General features: G+C 34.7%; 2 protein-coding genes across 2 annotated transcripts; one reads left to right on the top strand and one right to left on the bottom strand.

Annotated features, from left to right (window-relative positions):
• Positions 1 to 4,989: 4,989 nt before the first annotated feature.
• On the top strand, positions 4,990 to 6,542 carry LOC125582289. Its single transcript, XM_048748907.1, has 7 exons — positions 4,990 to 5,032; positions 5,147 to 5,231; positions 5,320 to 5,449; positions 5,539 to 5,741; positions 5,844 to 5,967; positions 6,044 to 6,259; positions 6,390 to 6,542. The coding sequence occupies exons 1-7, from the start codon at positions 4,990 to 4,992 to the stop codon at positions 6,540 to 6,542; spliced, it is 954 nt and encodes a 317-aa protein (XP_048604864.1).
• A 1,719-nt stretch (positions 6,543 to 8,261) lies between these two features.
• LOC106381415 (3-hydroxy-3-methylglutaryl-coenzyme A reductase 1-like) lies at positions 8,262 to 11,458 on the bottom strand. Its single transcript, XM_013821311.3, has 5 exons — positions 10,938 to 11,458; positions 10,293 to 10,836; positions 9,393 to 9,574; positions 8,964 to 9,310; positions 8,262 to 8,886 (listed from the first exon to the last, which is right to left on the bottom strand). The coding sequence occupies exons 1-5, from the start codon at positions 11,359 to 11,361 to the stop codon at positions 8,638 to 8,640; spliced, it is 1,746 nt and encodes a 581-aa protein (XP_013676765.1). The 5' UTR covers positions 11,362 to 11,458; the 3' UTR covers positions 8,262 to 8,637.
• Between the last annotated feature and the right edge of the window lie 7,896 nt (positions 11,459 to 19,354).

The following is a 19,354-nucleotide window of genomic DNA, read 5'->3' as shown; positions in this document are numbered from 1 at the left end:
ATCTCTCGGTTCACAACAGGATCGAACCATTCACATTTGAAGAGAACGCATTTTAGCTTCAATAACCCCAGAAATTCCACTTCAATAATCTCCTGCAAGATCCCGTAAAAGTCCGTTTCACCTTTCACACATATTCCATAGTTACTCGTTGCCTGATGTCTCCCATACTCGTATGTGTGAAAGGTAAATCCTCGTGTGAAATACATAGGTGATGTGGTGACCTTTGCAACTGGACCTTGAACCAATTCGTGAAACCATACGGGATAATAAGGATCGTCATAATCAACCTGCAAAAAGCAGTTATTCTTAATTAATATTGAAGTATCAAAACACTTACTTAATTAATCAATGTATGAGATATATTATGTACCTGTGATTTTAACCACTTGACAAAGTGCTTATCTTTACGTGTGTCCACATTGCAGATATTCCTGGTATTGCTTCTTCAACTTGAGATACAAACATGCTGCAAATTAAACAAATAATCAAGTCATACATAATTAACTTCAATTCATATAATTAACATTCACAAAAATATTTACCTTTCAAAGTAACGGGTCACTGCATCCTCGCAGTTGAGCAGAATATAAGTGTGGGCACTATGTTTATCCTCTTCACATGACCACCATACTTCTTTTGTTTTACCACCAAACCGTGCAATTTCGCAGAAAATGTCAGGAACACCATCAATTGGATATGATGTCGGTACTCCATCATCATCATATCTTCTAGGAACTCTTTTTCTCGTACGAACAGTTGGAGCAAAGTAGTATGATGTGAAATTAGATGTTTCGGCTGTCAAACTCCCCGCAATTATTGAACCTTCCACCTTTGCAAGATTTCTTGCTTTCCCCTTCAAATGTTTCATATGTCGCTCATACGGATACATCCATCCGTTGTGAACAGGTCCACGAAGCAATGCTTCATACGGTAGGTGGACAACTAGATGCTCCATGACGTCAAAAAATGAAGGAGGAAATATCTTCTCCAGGTTGCACAATATGATCGGAATGTTATGATGAAGTTGTTCGATGACTTCTTCCTTGAACGTACGTGTGCTAAGATCTCTGAAAAAAGCGCTGATGGCTGTATATTGCAAAAGTAATCAAATTAATAACATTTCATAACATATGTATATATTATAAAATTATAATTACATGCAAGTGCTTCATGGACATTTGCTGGAAGGAGCTCGGCAAAAGCAAATGGAAGTAGTCGTTGCATAAACACATGACAATCATGACTCTTCATTCCAGAGAACTTTTGACCTCGTTCAACACATCTTGACAGATTTGAAACATAACCATCAGGAAACTTAACTTCTGATGCAACCCAGTCAAACAAGGTTGTTTTGGCTTCTAATGACAACCGGAAGATGGGAACAGGAACGTTTCCATTGCTCTTGATATGTAACTCACTTCTTGAGTAAATATAAGGTAAGTCCATCCTTGACTTTTTGTTATCTTTTGTCTTCCCAGGGACGTTAAGTAATGTATTCATGATGTTCTCAAAAAAGTTCTTCTCAATATGCATGACATCCAGATTGTGGCGTAAGAGAAGATCCTTCCAATAGGGTAGCTCCCAAAATATACTCTTTTTATGCCAAGATAATCTTCCATGTGCTGTCCAGCCAGACAACATCCCATAAGCAGGGAAATCACTTATCGTCCACAGTAGAACTGCTCGCATCGTAAAATTGTTTTTCAAGGAACAATCGTACGTCCTCACCCCTTCTGACCACATTTGCAGTTCCATCAGCTATTGTTGTAGTTGTTTCTAAAAATGCATCACTAATCATATCTTGAACCCTATCATGATCTACCATCTGTTCATGATCTTGATGATAATTATATTCATTATGCAAATGATTCGGTTCTTCACTATGATGACCATCCTCAAAATTATTATTACTACTACTAGCTTCATTTCCCCCATAACCCTCTCCATGTTGATACCAAATGTAGTACTGTGGTGTAAATCCTCTGTTTACTAAATGCTTCCATACAGTTTCACTACATGCAAATTTTGAATTCTTCCATTTCCGACAGGGGTAGAACATCTTACTGCTTTCCTGTGTGATCGGTGTACAGCACGCCTGGTGTATGAATGTCTCTAGCCCGCTCAGAAATGCGTTCGTCACCCTCCCGTCGGAATCTTTGTGCAAATACATCCAACTCCGTAACTCGTAAATACTACCGCCATCGGCCATTTTTTTCTTAGATTTTTTTTTGAAATCTTTTTTTTTCTGATTTTTTTTCGGATTTTTTTTTCCGTTTGTGTGTTGTGAGGAAGAGAGTTGTGGAAAATGACATATATATAGAGAAATTTTCGAATTGGGTAGTGGAAATATAACAACGATTTTACAAGGAATATTTTACATGGATTTTACATGGTTTTAACATAATATTTACAACGACTATACGACGAAATTAGGTAAGTTAAAGCACTTTGAATACACGTTTTCACCTAAATATAACGGTAACATGTTTCGTTGTAATGTCGATGTAATGATTACGACGTATTTCTCATTCCACGTACATTCGTCGTAAACTTACATGGATTTTACGACGAACACTATTCGTCGTAAATTTACATGGCGTTTACGACGAAAGTTGGATTCCTCGTAACTGCGTTGTAAACACCATGTAAATTTACGACGAAATATTTTCGTCGTAAATGTTCGTTGTTATGGGCACGTTTTCTTGTAGTGTTAATGCATCTTAGTGTCCACATCTATACATTAAAACACCACAAACGTCACAATTTTTACTGTTCCTTAACACACGTTTAACTAACCTAAACCGTCAACTTTCAAAACCCAAACCTCTCTGCAACTTTAACATCAACTCAAACAGGAGTGCTTCAGGTTTGTTTCATAGTGTATCTCCAAACGAAACATGAAAGGAGTTGTTGCTACGTATGTAAATGCAGTCATATACGCCAATCAAAAGTAACAGAAATCAATTGACCACCATGATATTACGCTATCAAGTGCTTTTGTATGAGAATTCACACACAACAATCCAACCGTAGATTTTTAATTGACAATCGAATAAGCTTATATTGTTTTTAGCCTTAAATATGATCACTTGAACATGTTTCTTCCATTATCTGTTACGTTATTTGATTGTTAGTCTTGAAACATGAACATTTGTTAATAATTTTATTACTTAATAACCTAAACACGGTGAGCATTTGGAGAAGATGAACATGGTACAACTATTAATTTAAATATTAAAATATGATAAAAATAATTCATGTAAATTAATATAATAATTTATTGTTCACTAAATTCGTGTTTATTCATTCAACTAAACAAACTTTTTCATACATTTAAAAGTCGAATAATTATATGCCAAGAATATCGTGATTACAACCATATTTTAAAACTATTTTTTTAGAACATACTGAAGATCCTTAAGTAAAAACAAACTGTTGTCAAAAGAAAAAAACCAAAAATTATTGTTCAAAGAATTTTTTTTCAGAGATATATTGTTCACAAAAAATAGGTATATTCAGTTACTCGAAATTATTGTTCAAGCTAAATCTTTTCAGTGACCGGAGTGAGTTGAGATATATGCTCAGCCAATACTATCTTGAGTATTAACCAGATTAGGAAAACTAACTTATTCAAATTAAATACAATCTTTTGAAATCTTACCATCAAATCATGGTGTTATCTCTAACTGATACAAAGAATGATAAGCGCCCGATCAAGGATCATTCCTTGGACAATATAACAAGATTTTCAAAACTAAGATTCTGTTGCAATAATAACCGGGATTTGCCAAAACTAAGATTATATCGAATCAACTAATTTTCACAATATCATATTACTTGAACATTTAAAAAGGATATTCTAAACATATTGTGTGTGTTTCCTAAAATTTTGCTATGAAATATCGAAACAACTACCAAGAATATCCTCTAATATATCAAGATATCAATATCTACGATATAACTAACCATAACAACCGATTTAAAATTTTCTACAATTAATTTTCTTCCTTGCGAATAAAGTCACAGTATATTCTCCCTAAATACCCTAACAAACCTAGCGATCTATATATATATTATGCACTACACTTAACCTCAACCATCACCTAAACTAAAACGGTTTGAGCTATGTCTATGATCCAAGCATTTTCGTTACTAAAAGACGTCAAGCCCTACAAACAGGGCTGGCGAGTCCAAGTTAAGTTGCTTCACTCCTGGAGGCAGAAAACCAATTATGGAGGAGATACCCTTGAGATGATATTTGCAGATGAAACTGTAAGATTATTTTTATACGTTTTATGTTCTGTTTTAGTTTTTGTTTATGTACTTTATGAACTAAATAACTATGTCTATGTAGTTTTATGATCTATTTTGTTTTAGGGTGTTAAGATACACTGCTCGGCCAGGAAGACTCTCATAAAAAAAACAGAGAGTAAAATACGGCTTGGTGAATGGCGACTCATAGACACATTTACAATGTCTCACGCAAGAGGACAGTACCGTCCCACATACCATACTTACAAAATTTCTATCATCGAAGACACCTCTATAGACCAAAGTACTTTTGAGTGTGATGATGAGTTCCTAAATTTTCCTTCTTTTGACAAGATTGGAAATGGAACTCTTAATACTCACTTCCTGATCGGTTAGTCAGTCAATGAGATTTTTTATCATAATATATGTATATTGTACTAATATTAAGCAATTAATTATTTGACATATGTAGTTGGTCAAGTATCCAGTCTTCGTAACATCCAAACTGTCCAAGTTGCTGGGAATGATAAGAAAAAAATTGAATTTCGCTTAATACATCAAGTAAGTGAATCAAGATATTATTGTGGTACTTTTATTACGCTATATATTATATATACTTTCAGTTTAATTTTTTTTTCAAAACCTTATTATTTCAGGGGTCAAAGCATTGCATGTTGTTAATGGGGTAAATATGCAGAACAGCTTGAAGAGCATCTCCAACAAAGAAATAATCCTAATATGGTGTGCATGATCCGCTTTGCTAAAATTGGGTTTTACAGAGGTATTACAAATATAGATATAAATAATTTATCCTTTTATCTTTTGTATATTTATATTTATCCATTTCATATACTGTTATAATATTTAATAAATGTCCCATGCTTATTTTGTGTAGGAGATGTGCAGATAACCAATGCTTTTGATTCATCCATGATTTGTTTCGATCCTGACTTACCTGAATGTCTGGCTTTAAAAAATAAGTAAGATTTCCGTGTGAAATAGTATTCGTTATTAGTTACGTAAAATTTGTCTGCACATCTAAAAAATGGATTTATTTACATTTTTCAGTATGTCAAATGATGAGTTTGCTCTTGCTCTAACTGATACAAAGAATGATAAGCGTCCGATCAAGGATCAAATTGATGATTGGAATGATGTGGGTATTAAATCTATCTCTGAAATCATCATGGCAACTCAGGTTTCTTTTCTAAAATTCTAATTAACATTATATTTACCAACGTCAACATTTTATCAGTTCTAAAACTATTACTATGTTTGTACCCTTAGGAGGAGGATTGCAAAATAATTTGCTCAATCGAATCTATTGATACGGATTGGAGCTGGTTTATTTTTGGTCATGTTAACCGGAACAGGTGTAACAAACGTTGCCTTCGAATCAAATCAAAGGAAGGTGGTAATTTTCCTCCAAATGAGAAACCATTATTCTGGTGCACATCATGTCGTGTTAATACCACCACCGTAACCCCACAGTTAGTTTTTGCTATCATTTAACGAGAGTTTTATTTTTTTAATATTTTTTTATATACATTTACGGTTCAAATTGGTGATAATTTTGTTTGGTTTTGAAACAGATTCAAATTGCATCTGATTGTCAAGGATGACACAAGTACTTGCAAACTGATGCTTCTTGATTCTGTTGCTAAAGTCGTTGTGGGCTGCGATGCTAAAGATATTTGGGATGGTTCCTATGAAGAGGTTATACTAACTTATATCATCACAAATATATTTTATATACTTAGTCAATTTATATCTTATATATTTAAAAATACAGATTGAGGATCCAGATATTTTGCCTCAAGCTATAACAGATTTGGTTGGAAAATTTATTTGTTTTGGTCTTACTCTTGGCTCTGAAAATGTTAAAAATGGATCAGACATCTTTCTGGTTTCACAAGTATGGTCTGGTGATAATATTCTCCAAATCGAGTCCAACTCTGAGCCTATTACTCATGTTAGCTCTGCTTCATCAATAATGTCCGGTGGAGAGGTATATTTAAAATACATATGAAAATCTTATATCGTGTATTATAGAAATACCTTTATTTGTTTAATCATTGTTCTGATTTTTACTATTATTTTCAATGTGTTTTTGTCTTGTGATAAGGTTTCTTTAACAGAAAAAAAGTGAAGCAAATTCATCAGAAGGTTCTTCAACCCCATTTTCAAAGCGTAAGGAAAAAGATCAAGTTGATCAGACTTCAACTTCCAAAAAACTTTGCACCAAGGTGGTGAAGATGGAGAAGATTAAAGACGACGAGCTGAATGTTTAGTATTTTTATCTTGCTTTTTGGCTTTTCTTTTAATTAATGGTTTAGTTTTTTAATAATGTCTGTTGTTTGATAAAACACACTTTGTTTTCTGAGTTTTACTTAATAATTATGGCTTTTTATAATGTCTGTTCATTTATTTATCGAGAATCTAAAACAGAGGCATTTCAATGGCAAAACCTAATATAAGAAAGCTTTATAAACCCCAAATTTTATCTAACCAAACCACTTGATTTACTAAACCACTAATATAATCTAACCAAACCACTTAATTATCTATCACACAATGTAGTATAAACAAACTTACTTGGACTGCACGTACATTAGAAGTTCCCTGTTTATTCCAGTTTCAGCAAGCCACAGTACATTGTCAATATGATCTCTGAAACCAAAAAAAAAACAATATATGAATTAATACACATTAAAATATATGTTTAATTTAATCGGGTAATAGGATATTAGAAATGCCATATTTGTCAAGTTAAAAAATATTCTAAACAATATACGGAAACAATTAAATTATAGAACCCAGTCTTGAGGAAATCAATATGTTTGTTTACATATCATGAAAATTTAATGAATAAAAAAATAGATGAGCAAGTAAAATAATACAATATCACTCCATATCACTTATCTAAGATTATAGGAACTAAATAATTGAAAGTAATAGCACAATATTACTAGATTATTGGAACTAATAAATTTGGTGAGGAAGACAAAAACGGATTCTGAGATTAGCTTTGTTCTTAACGAAGCTAAAGACGCGTGTATGTTCACAAAAAGTTTGTTTTGTTCCTGGAAAAAAATAGGTAACTGAAATCTAATTGACTCATTACTTGGATCATAGACTATTGTGGCCCATATTATAATCATTATTTAATCTCTGTTTTTGATTGTTTTTTTTTTAATTTAAGAAGATGAGTTATTAAAAATTCTAGAATAACATGGTTTTAACATTTTTTTAAGATATATCTATAAGTCATTTAAAATATATGTCAATGTTATTTGTTAAATAAAAGATAGTTCATTTTTTAAAAAAAATAACAAAAAAATATATTTAATTAATTAATTTATAATTATAATATAAGAGATATAAGTTTTATTTTGTTTGACTTTAGATTTTCGTGAAATGTTTCAATATCTTAGGAAATTTTTTTTTTATATATTTTACCAAACTAGATTTCAAAAATTCATGAGTTTAATAATCAAACACTAATTCAACAAACAAAAAATATATAAAAGAAAATACAAATACATAGCTCATTTTTTGAAATGATTAATTTGATGAAAAACAAGAAACTTGAATCACAAACTTATGTTTGAAAAATCTATATACACATTTGAATATACATCATTCTTGACGTAAAAAAGATGTCTGTAAATAAAAATGAAAATTAACACCCGCGCGGTCGTGCGGATCCAAATCTAGTTATATTTAAAATTGATTAAACTATTGATCCATAGTTCATTGGCAAGTCAGCTCAATGATGCAATGAACCAGAAAATAGTCAGGCTCAGTATCGGGTTTGAAAACAGCGTCCAAGTCAGGTTCAAAAAGATTGGAGTAAACCAAAACAAACAAAGCTAAACAATTCAAGGATGTGAATGCATAGGTGGAGTCTTATGAAGGCAAATAGGATCCGTATCTTATTACCACTTTTACCAACAACTACTAAAGAGAGATGTCCCAACACACATGCAGTTCATATGAAATGAAACAAATAGAGAAAAATCCTGAGTGTTCATGTCCCCAAACGTAACTGCATACATTTTTATCATATAAACACCATTTCCTAACAAACACGAGACAAAGATTAGACATATTATCAAAGAAGAACATGAATTATCCATGAGTGAGAGAGAAAAGAAGAAACATGTTCTCGCTCTCTATCTCACACTTAATCCCAAAAAAAAAGTTTCAAGTTAAAAAAAAAAAACAATTAAGCTTTTATTGAACAAAACAAGGCAAGGCACCACCCACATGGCTAAACATGTCCATCAGAGAGTTATGAGTGAATGAGTTGTAAAAGCCTGCCTTCTTTAGATTTTTTGTCCTTCTAGTTTTGGGCCACACAGATGATGACAATGATGACTCAGATCATGTTGTTGTCGTTGCTCCAGATATGTCTCTGCTGGATCTATTGTATTTCATGTGACTCTTCACAAGTTGTCCAGCTGCTATTGCTGACATTAAAGATAACTCTCCCGCCAAAACTGCTCCCGCCACTATCGTCGCTAGCCTCCTTGAGTTCATCCCCGGTGACTCCGTGCTCGCTCCTTTAACTCCCAGCAGGTTTAAACACGCTGATTGAGACGCAAGCTGTGTTCCTCCTCCCACTGTCCCCACCTGAGAGAGATTCCAAAACCAAAACCAAAATCAAATCTCGCAAATTCAAAAAACTCAATATATTTTGATTAATTTACCTCAATAGATGGCATAGTGACGGAGACGTGGATGTCTTTCCCGTCGTTAATGGCTTCCATCATTGTGATGCATTGAGAGCTCTCTACGTTTTGAGCTGGATCTTGGCCAGTAGCTATGAACACAGCAGAGACTATGTTGCTGGCGTGAGCGTTGAATCCACCTAGAGAGCCTGCAACAGCAGAGCCAGTGAGGTTCTTGAGCATGTTCAGCTCCACTAAAGCAGCCACGCTCGTTTTCAACACCTTGTTAACAATCTCTCCTTTGATTACTGCCTCGCATACCACTGATTTGCCACGTCCCTCGATCCAGTTCACAGCTGCAGGTTTCTTGTCCGAACAGAAGTTACCTGAAACAATTAAACACAGAAATATCAAAATTTAAGCTAAATCTAGAGTCAAATGAATCACGCACAGAAGAAAGGGACTCACCGGAGATTCCGATGACATCCATGTCAGGAAAATCATCAGTGAGGAACTCAAGAACATTCTGGACACCTTTGGATACCATATTCATCCCCATAGCATCACCAGTGCTGCAACTAAACCTTACATAAGCATTCTTCCCTGCAAGTGTACACTTGACACTCTGCAGCCTCGCGAATCTACTTGATCTGCAAACCACGAGAACACTTCGTCAGTGGATCAAGTTTCAAATCTTTAAATCAAATCACTATTATCCTTTTTTTTTTGTAACACAATCACTATTATCCTAAACCTGAAAATAACCAAACAAAAAAATCCGAAACCAGACCAAAATTTACAAAAATTCAAACTGTTTATATTTCTCGAAACACGAAAAACCAAAAACCAAGAAGCAAACAGATATCAGAATATTTGAAATATAATAAAAACATTAATTATTTTTAATTTCTATATGTATAATATAATTTATAAATAAAAAATAACCAAGAACCCGTATTATTTGAATAATTTTCGGTCTTTCGAGGTTTAACTTGGGTTTTTGTGGTTTTTTGGTTTCGGTTTTTTTGCTTTAAACCCAAACCAAACCCAAACTATTTCTAATTCAGTTCCACTTCGGGTTTTCCCGTCCGAACCGACTCGATCCGAAAAATGTCCTAACACTGCTTCATTCTACACATCATTCATCATCACTACATGATATGCACATGGCCGGCCGTGGACCATGCTAGGTGAAACATTCGCAACAGACCCCCGAAGTATGTCCCAAATATGTCCCAAAAAAAAATTTTAGACCCCCCCAATTTGTAAAAAATTTTTTTTGCATAGACCCAAGGGCACCCAAAATCTCAGGGCAGGTGCATATGCACAGAGTCAAGTGACTCAAGTCAAAAGAGATGAGACATGGACCTGTTGAAGACAACAGCCAACGTGTCAAAGTTCTCAGGATCCTCCAAGAAAAACTTAAGCTCCGAAGCTCTTCTCGCCGACGCGAACCTAACCACAGGCGCTCTCGTCATACCATCCTTAACCACCGTACTCGTCGCTCCACCAGAGACGTACATAGCCTTACATCCTCTATTAGTGCTAGCAACCAAACAGCCTTCCGTCGTAGCCATCGGAACAGAGTACTCGTACCCATCAAGCAACAAAGGCCCAGCGATCCCCACGGGAATCTGCACGTAGCCAACGGGCATCTCGCAGCATTGCCCCAATATGGATTCGTAATCGAACCCATCCAACGGTAATCCTTCGATCGACCTCCCGGTTATCCTCTGCAGCGCCTCGCGCCGTATCGTCGCCGCTCTCTTGCAATCTCCGAGACGAGACTCGAGAGAGTAGGAAGGGATCGCGCCGTGGATTACGGATTTCACTATCTCCTCGTCTTCCTCGGGGAGCGCGGGATCCGGAATCGGTGATTTGGCGACGCAGACGATCGGTGGTGGGGGCGGATCTAGAGAGTAATTTAGTATGGGGCGGAAAATGTAATATAAACAAACATTAGGATATATAAATAAATTTTAGATTAATTATTTAAAGAGGCACGTGCCACACCTCTTTCCAAATCCAACCTACGTCCGCCCCTGGGTGGGCACGTGACGAGGCGGTGGTCTTCGAAATCGTTAGCATCGGTGTCGTTGGTGTCGGCGCGTGAGATGAACGATTGGACGAAGTCGATGCCGAAGAAGCCTAAGAGGTAGATGAAGGAGGCGACGAGGGCGATGAGCGCGCCGAGCTCGGTAACGGTGACGACGTGGAGAGGGGTGTTGTAACGGATCTTGTCGCGCCAGCGGTGGAGGAGGTAGTAGGCGACGGAGAAGAAGAGAGTGAAGAAGACGGCGTTGGTGAGGTAGAGAGGGAGAGGAAGCGCGTCCGAGGCCTTGGGAGGAATCGTTGTTGTCCGGCGTTGATCGTCATCGTTGGAGAAGCGGTTAGGGTTATTAACCGGCGGTTTAGGAGGCCTCCGTCGGATATCCATTGGAAGGAGTATCCAGAGCGAGAGGGAGTGGCGTGATAAGTGTGGAGCTAGAGAGAGACGAGCATGTTTTATAGGAGACGAACGCGCTTTTCTGTTGTTTTCTTTTTTAATTTACTTTCAACATTGTCTATTATTAGGTATTTAATTCACGATTTTTTTTTATTTTTTTTTCGTCATTCACGATTTATTAATTATTTCCATGATACGAATTAAATTAAATAAATCAAACTTAGTATGGCATATATAACTGGAATTTATAAAAACGTGTAAGAATATTTTTTTAGTGAAAATATTGTATCAAAGCTAATTTTATTCAGAAAATATGTAAGAATATTAAATGTTTTACATATGGGTACTACAAAATACCATTTTCCCTTTTTTTGACTAAACGTGAGACTGATTTTTTGTATATAAATGGTGTGTTTATCTATGCCTTTTTGTTTTGTTAAAACTGGAAGTTCTGGGTTTTAGACCTGTAATATCCCTTAGAAGATCAATTTTTAGATAATTCTGATCAAAAAAAAAATTTCATTACCACTAGGTTACCAGCAATTTGGTTAGCTAAGTTCAAAAAAAAAAAAATTGGCTATCTATGCGTTTTGGGACTTTATATACCTTTTCTTGGCAATTTCTTTTCGAAGCTGTTTGTATCATTTTTTCCTCTTATTTGGCATTTTTCAAAACAAAGAAATCAGAAATTAACTCTTCCTATGGGGAATCATTTTTCAATAAATCTTCAATCAAATTTTTGTACACGTTATTCATTTTAAGATATAAATAGAGTAATCAATGTTGATATACACTGCGATTATGGGAGTTTTATAAGTTCTAAACGTTGTAACTTGTAAGAGAAAATGTAATATCCTATGATAATTGTTCTTAGGAAATGTAATATACAAATTAATGAATAATATTAAATTACGGCATAAGCTATTTCTTAAACATGTGAAATTTCAAAATTATGATATAAACAAATTAAAATAATAATAAATGTAAATGACAGCAACACACATTAGATAATTCTAAGTATTAAAATTAAGGATTGATTAAGTGAGGTGGACTACATAATTGATTTGTCCCAATGAAGCAGTGGAAGCCACGTTGTCACGTTCGGAATCTGGTCGACTAGACCTTACTCGAAGTAAGCAGACAAATCAAACCAACCCTCCCAATAATCACAATACTATAAGCCAAATAAAAACTCCAATGAGCCTATCGACGTAAGCTTCAAAAATCAACCAATGAAAAACTTGATTTTTGCCACGTCACCGCAGTTTATTAGAAAATGAAAAAAAAATTGGGTTCTTTGTGTGGACTCATCCTATTTCGTTTTGGCCCAAATCAACCCACTTCCGAAACCCTAATATCGATCAGTTCTGACTCACACTCTTCGTCTTCTCCTTTTCGTGTTCATTATCTCTGTTACTGCGATCCATATCCTATCAATCAATATGTTCTTCACTCTCATCTTTATGGATTCTTTTCAACTCCTTTTTTTTCTTTTTTTTTTCCATTAATTTCAACCCTAAAACGGGGATCTGAAACAGTACAATCGTCCGGTGTACCGGAGAAACGTCGGCTCTAGGTTACAAGGCTTCAACCTCAGTCACAAACAAACAATCTAATAGCAGAGAGGAGAATGGTATGAGCAAAAGAAGGCTCGAGAAACTAAGTTCCGACCCCGAATTGAACACCAGCAGTCGGCATTCTGGTGGGCCGCGACTTCACGCTGGGGAGTCCACAACCAACGCAAGATCCATCGACAGTTCACCATCATGCTTGATCACCTTCAGAGGAGCCCCGCGGCCGCAAAACGCTGGGATCTGAAGACCCGGCTCCATACCCTAACCGCTTCCAGATCGTCCGTAGCGCCGTCGTCACACAGGTCCGAGAAATCCGCGCACTCCGCCTTTGTCGTTCCGTTGGAGAGAAGAGACCATGCCTGAAAGGAGAGCAACCAGAAGAACCGCCACCCCCTTTGATGGTCCCGTCGTCGGCGGTCTCTCTTCACCAGATCCGACATAATAACTCTAGATCCCGATGATCAACTTGTGGTACCGGATTCTACTCCGTCGTCCTCAAAACAGAGCGTGTCAGCCAGAAGATCCGACGAACCACCAGGACCGTTGAGCTAACATTGAGGTCCGCCGCTACTGAGACCTACCCGGATCTCGGAGAAGAAGGAGGAGTGCCTCCAAATAACGCCAAAACGAAACTGTTCCGACAACGTAGAACGAGATCCGAAAGAGAAAGAGGGGTGGGAGACCGCTGACGAACCGACAAAGTCGTCGGAAAGCTGAAACTATGACAATGAGATCCGCCGGAAAGTCTCCAGTCGTCCTGTATTTTAAAGCCATCTCAGCCGAATCAGAACTACTGCCTTCCAGTTCATCCTGTGACCTATGTTGTTCTCCCATACCAAAAGATCATCATCCACCAGCGTATTGCCTTCCGGTTCGTACTAGGTTCGTAAGTGAATTTTTTTTGTCTACTTTTTTCCACACGTTTGAAACGCTCCCATCATACAACACATGAATAACAACCACTTCTTATGCAGCTCTGTCACTGTCTATTTAACTCTGTAAGATGATGCCGGGCAACATTCAGTTGATTTTTTAAAGAGAATTTATGTTCTTTGACACATGCACATGTTGAGTTTAATGAGTTTGGTGGAAGCTCAATGTTAGAAAAGATGAATTCTACTTGACACCAGCAAATTATATTAAAGAACTTGAGGAAACTATGCTTCAGATTAACATAGATGAATTCAAGTTACTTCTCTTTATATCCATTTTCTGGGTAAAATCTGGTTTGAGTTATTGAAAAGTCTTTATACTAACGAGAACTATGCAGTGTCAGATTATTTATGTTGTGGTGAGGTTACGAAGGGAATCTCTAAGAGTATCTATTCTGAGGAAGAATCATCTTCCTATAAAAGGGCCGTATTATCTGTTGTAGAGAAGACTCTGGACATGATATACCAGAAGAGTTCATCCCTTAGCAAGGTAGTTTAGTTACCATGTTCATATCTATTTATTTACACAATTATGGTTTCCATTTAAATTATTTTTTCTGTTTGAAGATCAGGTCGCACGTGTTTGCAACAGCGTAGTTATAACATATACCATCATTGATCTCATTGCTTGGCTTGCAAAGTTAAAGGTGTGCTCTAGATATTTATATAGTAATAGTTGAACTATAAAAACATTGTTAAGACTTATATCTCACTCTAATTATTATTCTTTTGCAGCGCTTATCAGTTTTATCTTGAACCACCAACTTTTATTGGAAACACGTACGGTATGTTACAAGCTGCTGATACATTTTATTTGATTTCAGTAGTTCACATATTAGGACGAAACAGACTTGAGATTAACGTACTGTGTGACATGCATCTTTGTGAAACAGCCTGAGAGGCTTTTCCAAATGAATTAGTTAGGTGTCTGTAGTGAAGCTTTCGCTACAAGTTGTAGCCTACAATTAGGCCTGGAGCTGCTCCAACGGCTCCTGATATGCGAGTTAGACTATCTCAGATAGAGCCTGACTTCCTAACCAGGTCTGTTATTTTCCTTTACTGTTTAAACCATCACTGAATCCATTTTGTCATCTTATCATTTTCGTGTGATTCCTTCTTTGCAGAGATTAATGAAGGGTCAAAATAATAAAGATAATTCTAAGGGTTCACGATGTTTTTTTTACTTTTTAAAAGTTTAACTTTTAAAGCGATATGTATTCATTTCTTATGATTAGATAATTGAGCTTCTAAGGTCTGTCATACACTCTGATGCCAAATTACAAATATCATCTGGTTTATGAAAATTAAGCTCACCAGTTTTAGGAAGATACAAGTATTGTTGTATATATGAAAATATTTTTGGGTTCGCACAAAAGTAAGCTCAAAGGTTTTGTTACTCTTTAACATGTTTCTCCCAAGAAACATAGAATCGGAGCTCTTTGCGTTTGCATCATCACGATTTCCTCCCCTCTCCCACATGTAATGTTATAGAGAACAATTGAATTATGTAAAAAATATATATATAATTTGAAACCAACTAAAATATTATTTTATACATCGTCACGTTTTATATACACATTTCTCTGAAATACTTTTTTTGGCATGAATTACTATATCTTCCAGAATAAAAATCGAGAAATACAGTGTTCTTCTCTCACATAATGACAATATTTTATAAGAAACATAAGCTAATTCTTCAATATAAAATAGTCTTAATAGAAGGAAAATTCTCTCGAATAGTTCTTTTTAAGTGTTTGTTACAAAAATAGCCTCAAAAAAAAATGACCAAAATAGTTTTTTTTTTTGAAATTTTTAAGATTTATTTTTTATTATTTTAAACTTGAAACTTTATCCCTAAAACTCCATCCTTTAACTCTAAACTCTAAATCTAGATTAATTAACCCTAGGGTAAAAATGTGTGTTTTACCCTTTAATAAAACTTATTTTGGTCATTTTCTTCATTGAGAGCTATTTTGTGACAAAAACTTAAAAACAGCTATTTTAGAGAAATTCTCTTAATAGAATATTAAATTTGAACTAATATCTCAATAGTATATTCCGTTAGTAATGTGTTCTATAAATATAAATTTAATATAGTATTATGTTTAATATAATAGATATAACTTAAAATTACCTCAAATCAAAAAGCATACTAGAATCAATATAAGGATGTATGTAGTAGGAGAGTAATATTTTTAAAAATAAAAACCTACTAATAATTATATCACAATAATAAACAAACTACAAAGACAAGGGCTAAAACAAAAACAAAACAAAAATATAGCTAAACATATAAAAAAGCCTAGAGGAAACACATAAACAAAAAAAAAAACTAAAAACCAAAGATAATTAAATACTTAGTAAAAACAACTGAAAACAATGAACGTCCAAAACTGAGAAATTAAAAAATAAAGATATTGTAGCCCTAAGACACAATTGAAAAGTATGTAAAAAAAAAAGAAAAGTTTAATGACTTTTTTTTATCATAGTTTCACATTCGTGTGGTTAACTATATAAGATGAAAAACAAATACTTTCACAAAACTATTGCACATCGAAGAGCGAAAATGAAAATAATGTTGATAATGATCATTAATCCCAAATTATGAAAGATTAGAGATCCATATTACTTGATATCTCTTAAAAAAATCATAGTGCAAGATAATTAGTCATAACTCCAGAAACATATTTAGCTAAAAAAAAACTCCAGAAACATAAATTAAAGTTTCAAATGAAAATTAAAAAAAAATACAAGAAATAGATACCACGTAGAAAGTCAACAAATATCAACGATTAAGAAAAAAATACCACCAAACTCAGTGTGTTAATCATGCAAATCATTTTTGATTTAAAGAATTGTAAGCATATTTTACGATAGCAAAAATATGTCGTATAGACTACATTGTGTTAGCAAATCATATTCCAAATTTATAAGAGCCAAAGAAAAATATTGAAATTTATAAAACCAGTAAATATTTATAAAGAATATAAATCAAACAAAACAATCACATAATAGTATAAATGATAAATTAACAAATTTAAAATATATAACCGCGCTAAAATCCCTAGTGAGAAATTAAATACTACTAATCCTTGATTTTCTCTTATTTAGGTTTATATTCTTAGATTCCGTTGCACAAACGTACCAATCCTTCTTTAATTCTTTTCAAAAAAAAATACGCAAAGAGGTTAATTCACTTAATCAGGAGGAGAAAACAAATTAGTAGACAAAATTGGAAATTACGAAGAGAAATTTGTGCAAATCCATGGTTTTATGTCGGAACCTTGATCGCATGTTATTTGAACAGTTACCAAACTATTTCAATCCTCTGTAACATTCATTCTTAAACCCTTCTCACTCTTGTAGTTTTGGTAAATGGCTTGCCTCGTCTTGGCTACGAGAACATTTCAGTGTTCTTGAAACTTCTCAAATCTCTCAACACCTGTATCTGCACAGCCTGAGGCTAAGTTTTTATTTTTTTCTAAAGATGAGGCTAAGTTATTAATGTATCAGTGCCAGTACTTGATGTTTTTGCTAAGGTTTGATGTAAAACCTTTATGTACTGGGAAGGAATTGCGGAGATATACTCTCCCATTTCAATCGGGTTCTCGCATTTACAAGTTAGAAGGACTCGAGTGGAATTCCTGCTATGAAGTAAAGATATCATACCTTCTTCTGCTTCTCTTAACTAAAGAAAAGTCGCATGCAAAAATATTTTCCTCTCCAAATGATTCGCTTTCAAGATTCTCACGTGTCAAAAATCTAGATGAATTTATTTTCTGTCGGCAATCAAATACTATATAACACCATGCACAATATAAAATGTTGAACAATGAAAATACACTTAACTTCTGTTTCAAGTGTTTCAACCGGGGCGTCTAGTTCTGGTGGTAAAGGGTTCACATCTGTGAGTACCGCCACCTGGGTTCAATTTCTGGCCACTGCAGATTTCACATTCAGGCCGCAGCGATACAGATTAGTCTTTTGGGTCTAGGAAGCCTTTGGGGAAACCGTGTATAATCAAAAAAAAATCCGCTAAATCGTTTTTTGACTTTCAATACAAAATTTATTAATTTTAATCAATTTATTTTTCTATTAGTTGAAAAATGGTTAGGTGTATAAGTGATTGTGTTTTTTTATATAGAAACAATCTCTGTTCGGAATTACGCCAGGCGCTAGTCGGGCGGCAGTTCCGGGCCTAGAGAGTTACCAAAAAATCGGAGATTAAGCGGGATATACGCGGGGCCTAGTTTTAAATACAATTTAATATATTTATAATATATTTAGCTAATTTTAAATATGATAATACAAAATTTTAGACATAATTATATAACTTGTTATATAATTTATAGATAAACATTGTTTTCTCCTTTACACATCAAATTCAAAAAGTACAAAAACTTCCAATTCATGAGATACACAAAATAGATTGTCTTGATCTTGAGAACATACAAAATACAAAAAAGGATCGAAGTCTTCATCCTTTTGTCCTCAGATCAAATAATCACCATGAATTGGGTAGATGTGTTAGGAGTTAGACTACTTAGCATACACCTGCAACAAAAGACATACACCTACAAATAAAAAGATATAAAACAACGAAGATCTATAAGATCTATAAGACCTGTAACTTAACATACTAACCTTACTAAGATAAAATTACTAACCTTACTTAGCAGATTATGAATCATGAGAGAGAGGAACATCTTGATATACATCTGGTTCAAAATCCATGTCCACAGCATATTCCTCATCTTCTTCAGACTCAAAGTCATCATCATATAAATCTCTTACTCTTGGAGCTTGGGTTACAAGTAGCAAATTAAGATCATTGTTAATGTCTGGTACACGGCCCACAAGCCATTCTTCCACTGTATCTTCATTACCATCATCGAATATCACATCAGCATTTTGCTCTCTGATTTTTTTCTGCTTCTTAAACAGCTTTGCATTGAATTGCACATAGACTAAGCTATTTAAGCGATTGGCATCTAGCCTATTTCTCCTTTTTGTGTGAATCTGCAATTAAAAAAAGTTGTGAATTTCAGAAATAGTCAGATTCCTAGAGAAAGAGAACTAATAAACTAACCCCTTCAAAGCAACTCCAATTTCTTTCACATCCTGAAGAGCTTGACGTCAAAGCAAGGATCCTTGTAGCCATTGTTTGAAGAGTTGGTGTACCACATCCATATGTTGACCACCAGTTCCCTAAAATCATATCACTCGTATTGATGAATAAAGATCAAAAGTTAATGAAAGACAAGCAATCTGAACATACAAACCTGGATTAAACTTGTCATCTTTAATCTCGCATCCTTTGAGTGCTAAAGTTCTACCAAATGAGCCACTTTTGCTCTTGTAAAGACTAAGCTCCTGATTGACAACCCTATTTTGCTTCTCAAAGTCGCCATGATAATAAGCCTCTACACAAGCTATGAATCCTTCCATGACTTCATAGTCTTTTTAAATTTCTGCATC

Source organism: Brassica napus, chromosome C2 (genome assembly GCF_020379485.1).
Source record: "Brassica napus cultivar Da-Ae chromosome C2, Da-Ae, whole genome shotgun sequence".
NCBI classification, from domain to species: Eukaryota; Viridiplantae; Streptophyta; class Magnoliopsida; order Brassicales; family Brassicaceae; genus Brassica; species Brassica napus.
This window is presented reverse-complemented; position numbering and strand designations above follow the sequence as displayed.

Excerpts from the sequence above, each read along its gene's own strand:
- LOC125582289 (XM_048748907.1), top strand. The coding sequence starts at position 4,990 with ATGGTGTGCATGATCCGCTTTGCTAAAATTGGGTTTTACAGAG. Across the intron at positions 5,033-5,146 it reads TAAAATTGGGTTTTACAGAG|GAGATGTGCAGATAACCAAT; the intron begins GTATTACAAATA and ends TATTTTGTGTAG. Across the intron at positions 5,968-6,043 it reads GGGATGGTTCCTATGAAGAG|ATTGAGGATCCAGATATTTT; the intron begins GTTATACTAACT and ends TTAAAAATACAG.
- LOC106381415 (XM_013821311.3), bottom strand. The coding sequence starts at position 11,361 with ATGGATATCCGACGGAGGCCTCCTAAACCGCCGGTTAATAACCCTAAC. Across the intron at positions 9,311-9,392 it reads GGATGTCATCGGAATCTCCG|GTAACTTCTGTTCGGACAAG; the intron begins GTGAGTCCCTTT and ends TAATTGTTTCAG. Across the intron at positions 8,887-8,963 it reads TCACTATGCCATCTATTGAG|GTGGGGACAGTGGGAGGAGG; the intron begins GTAAATTAATCA and ends AATCTCTCTCAG.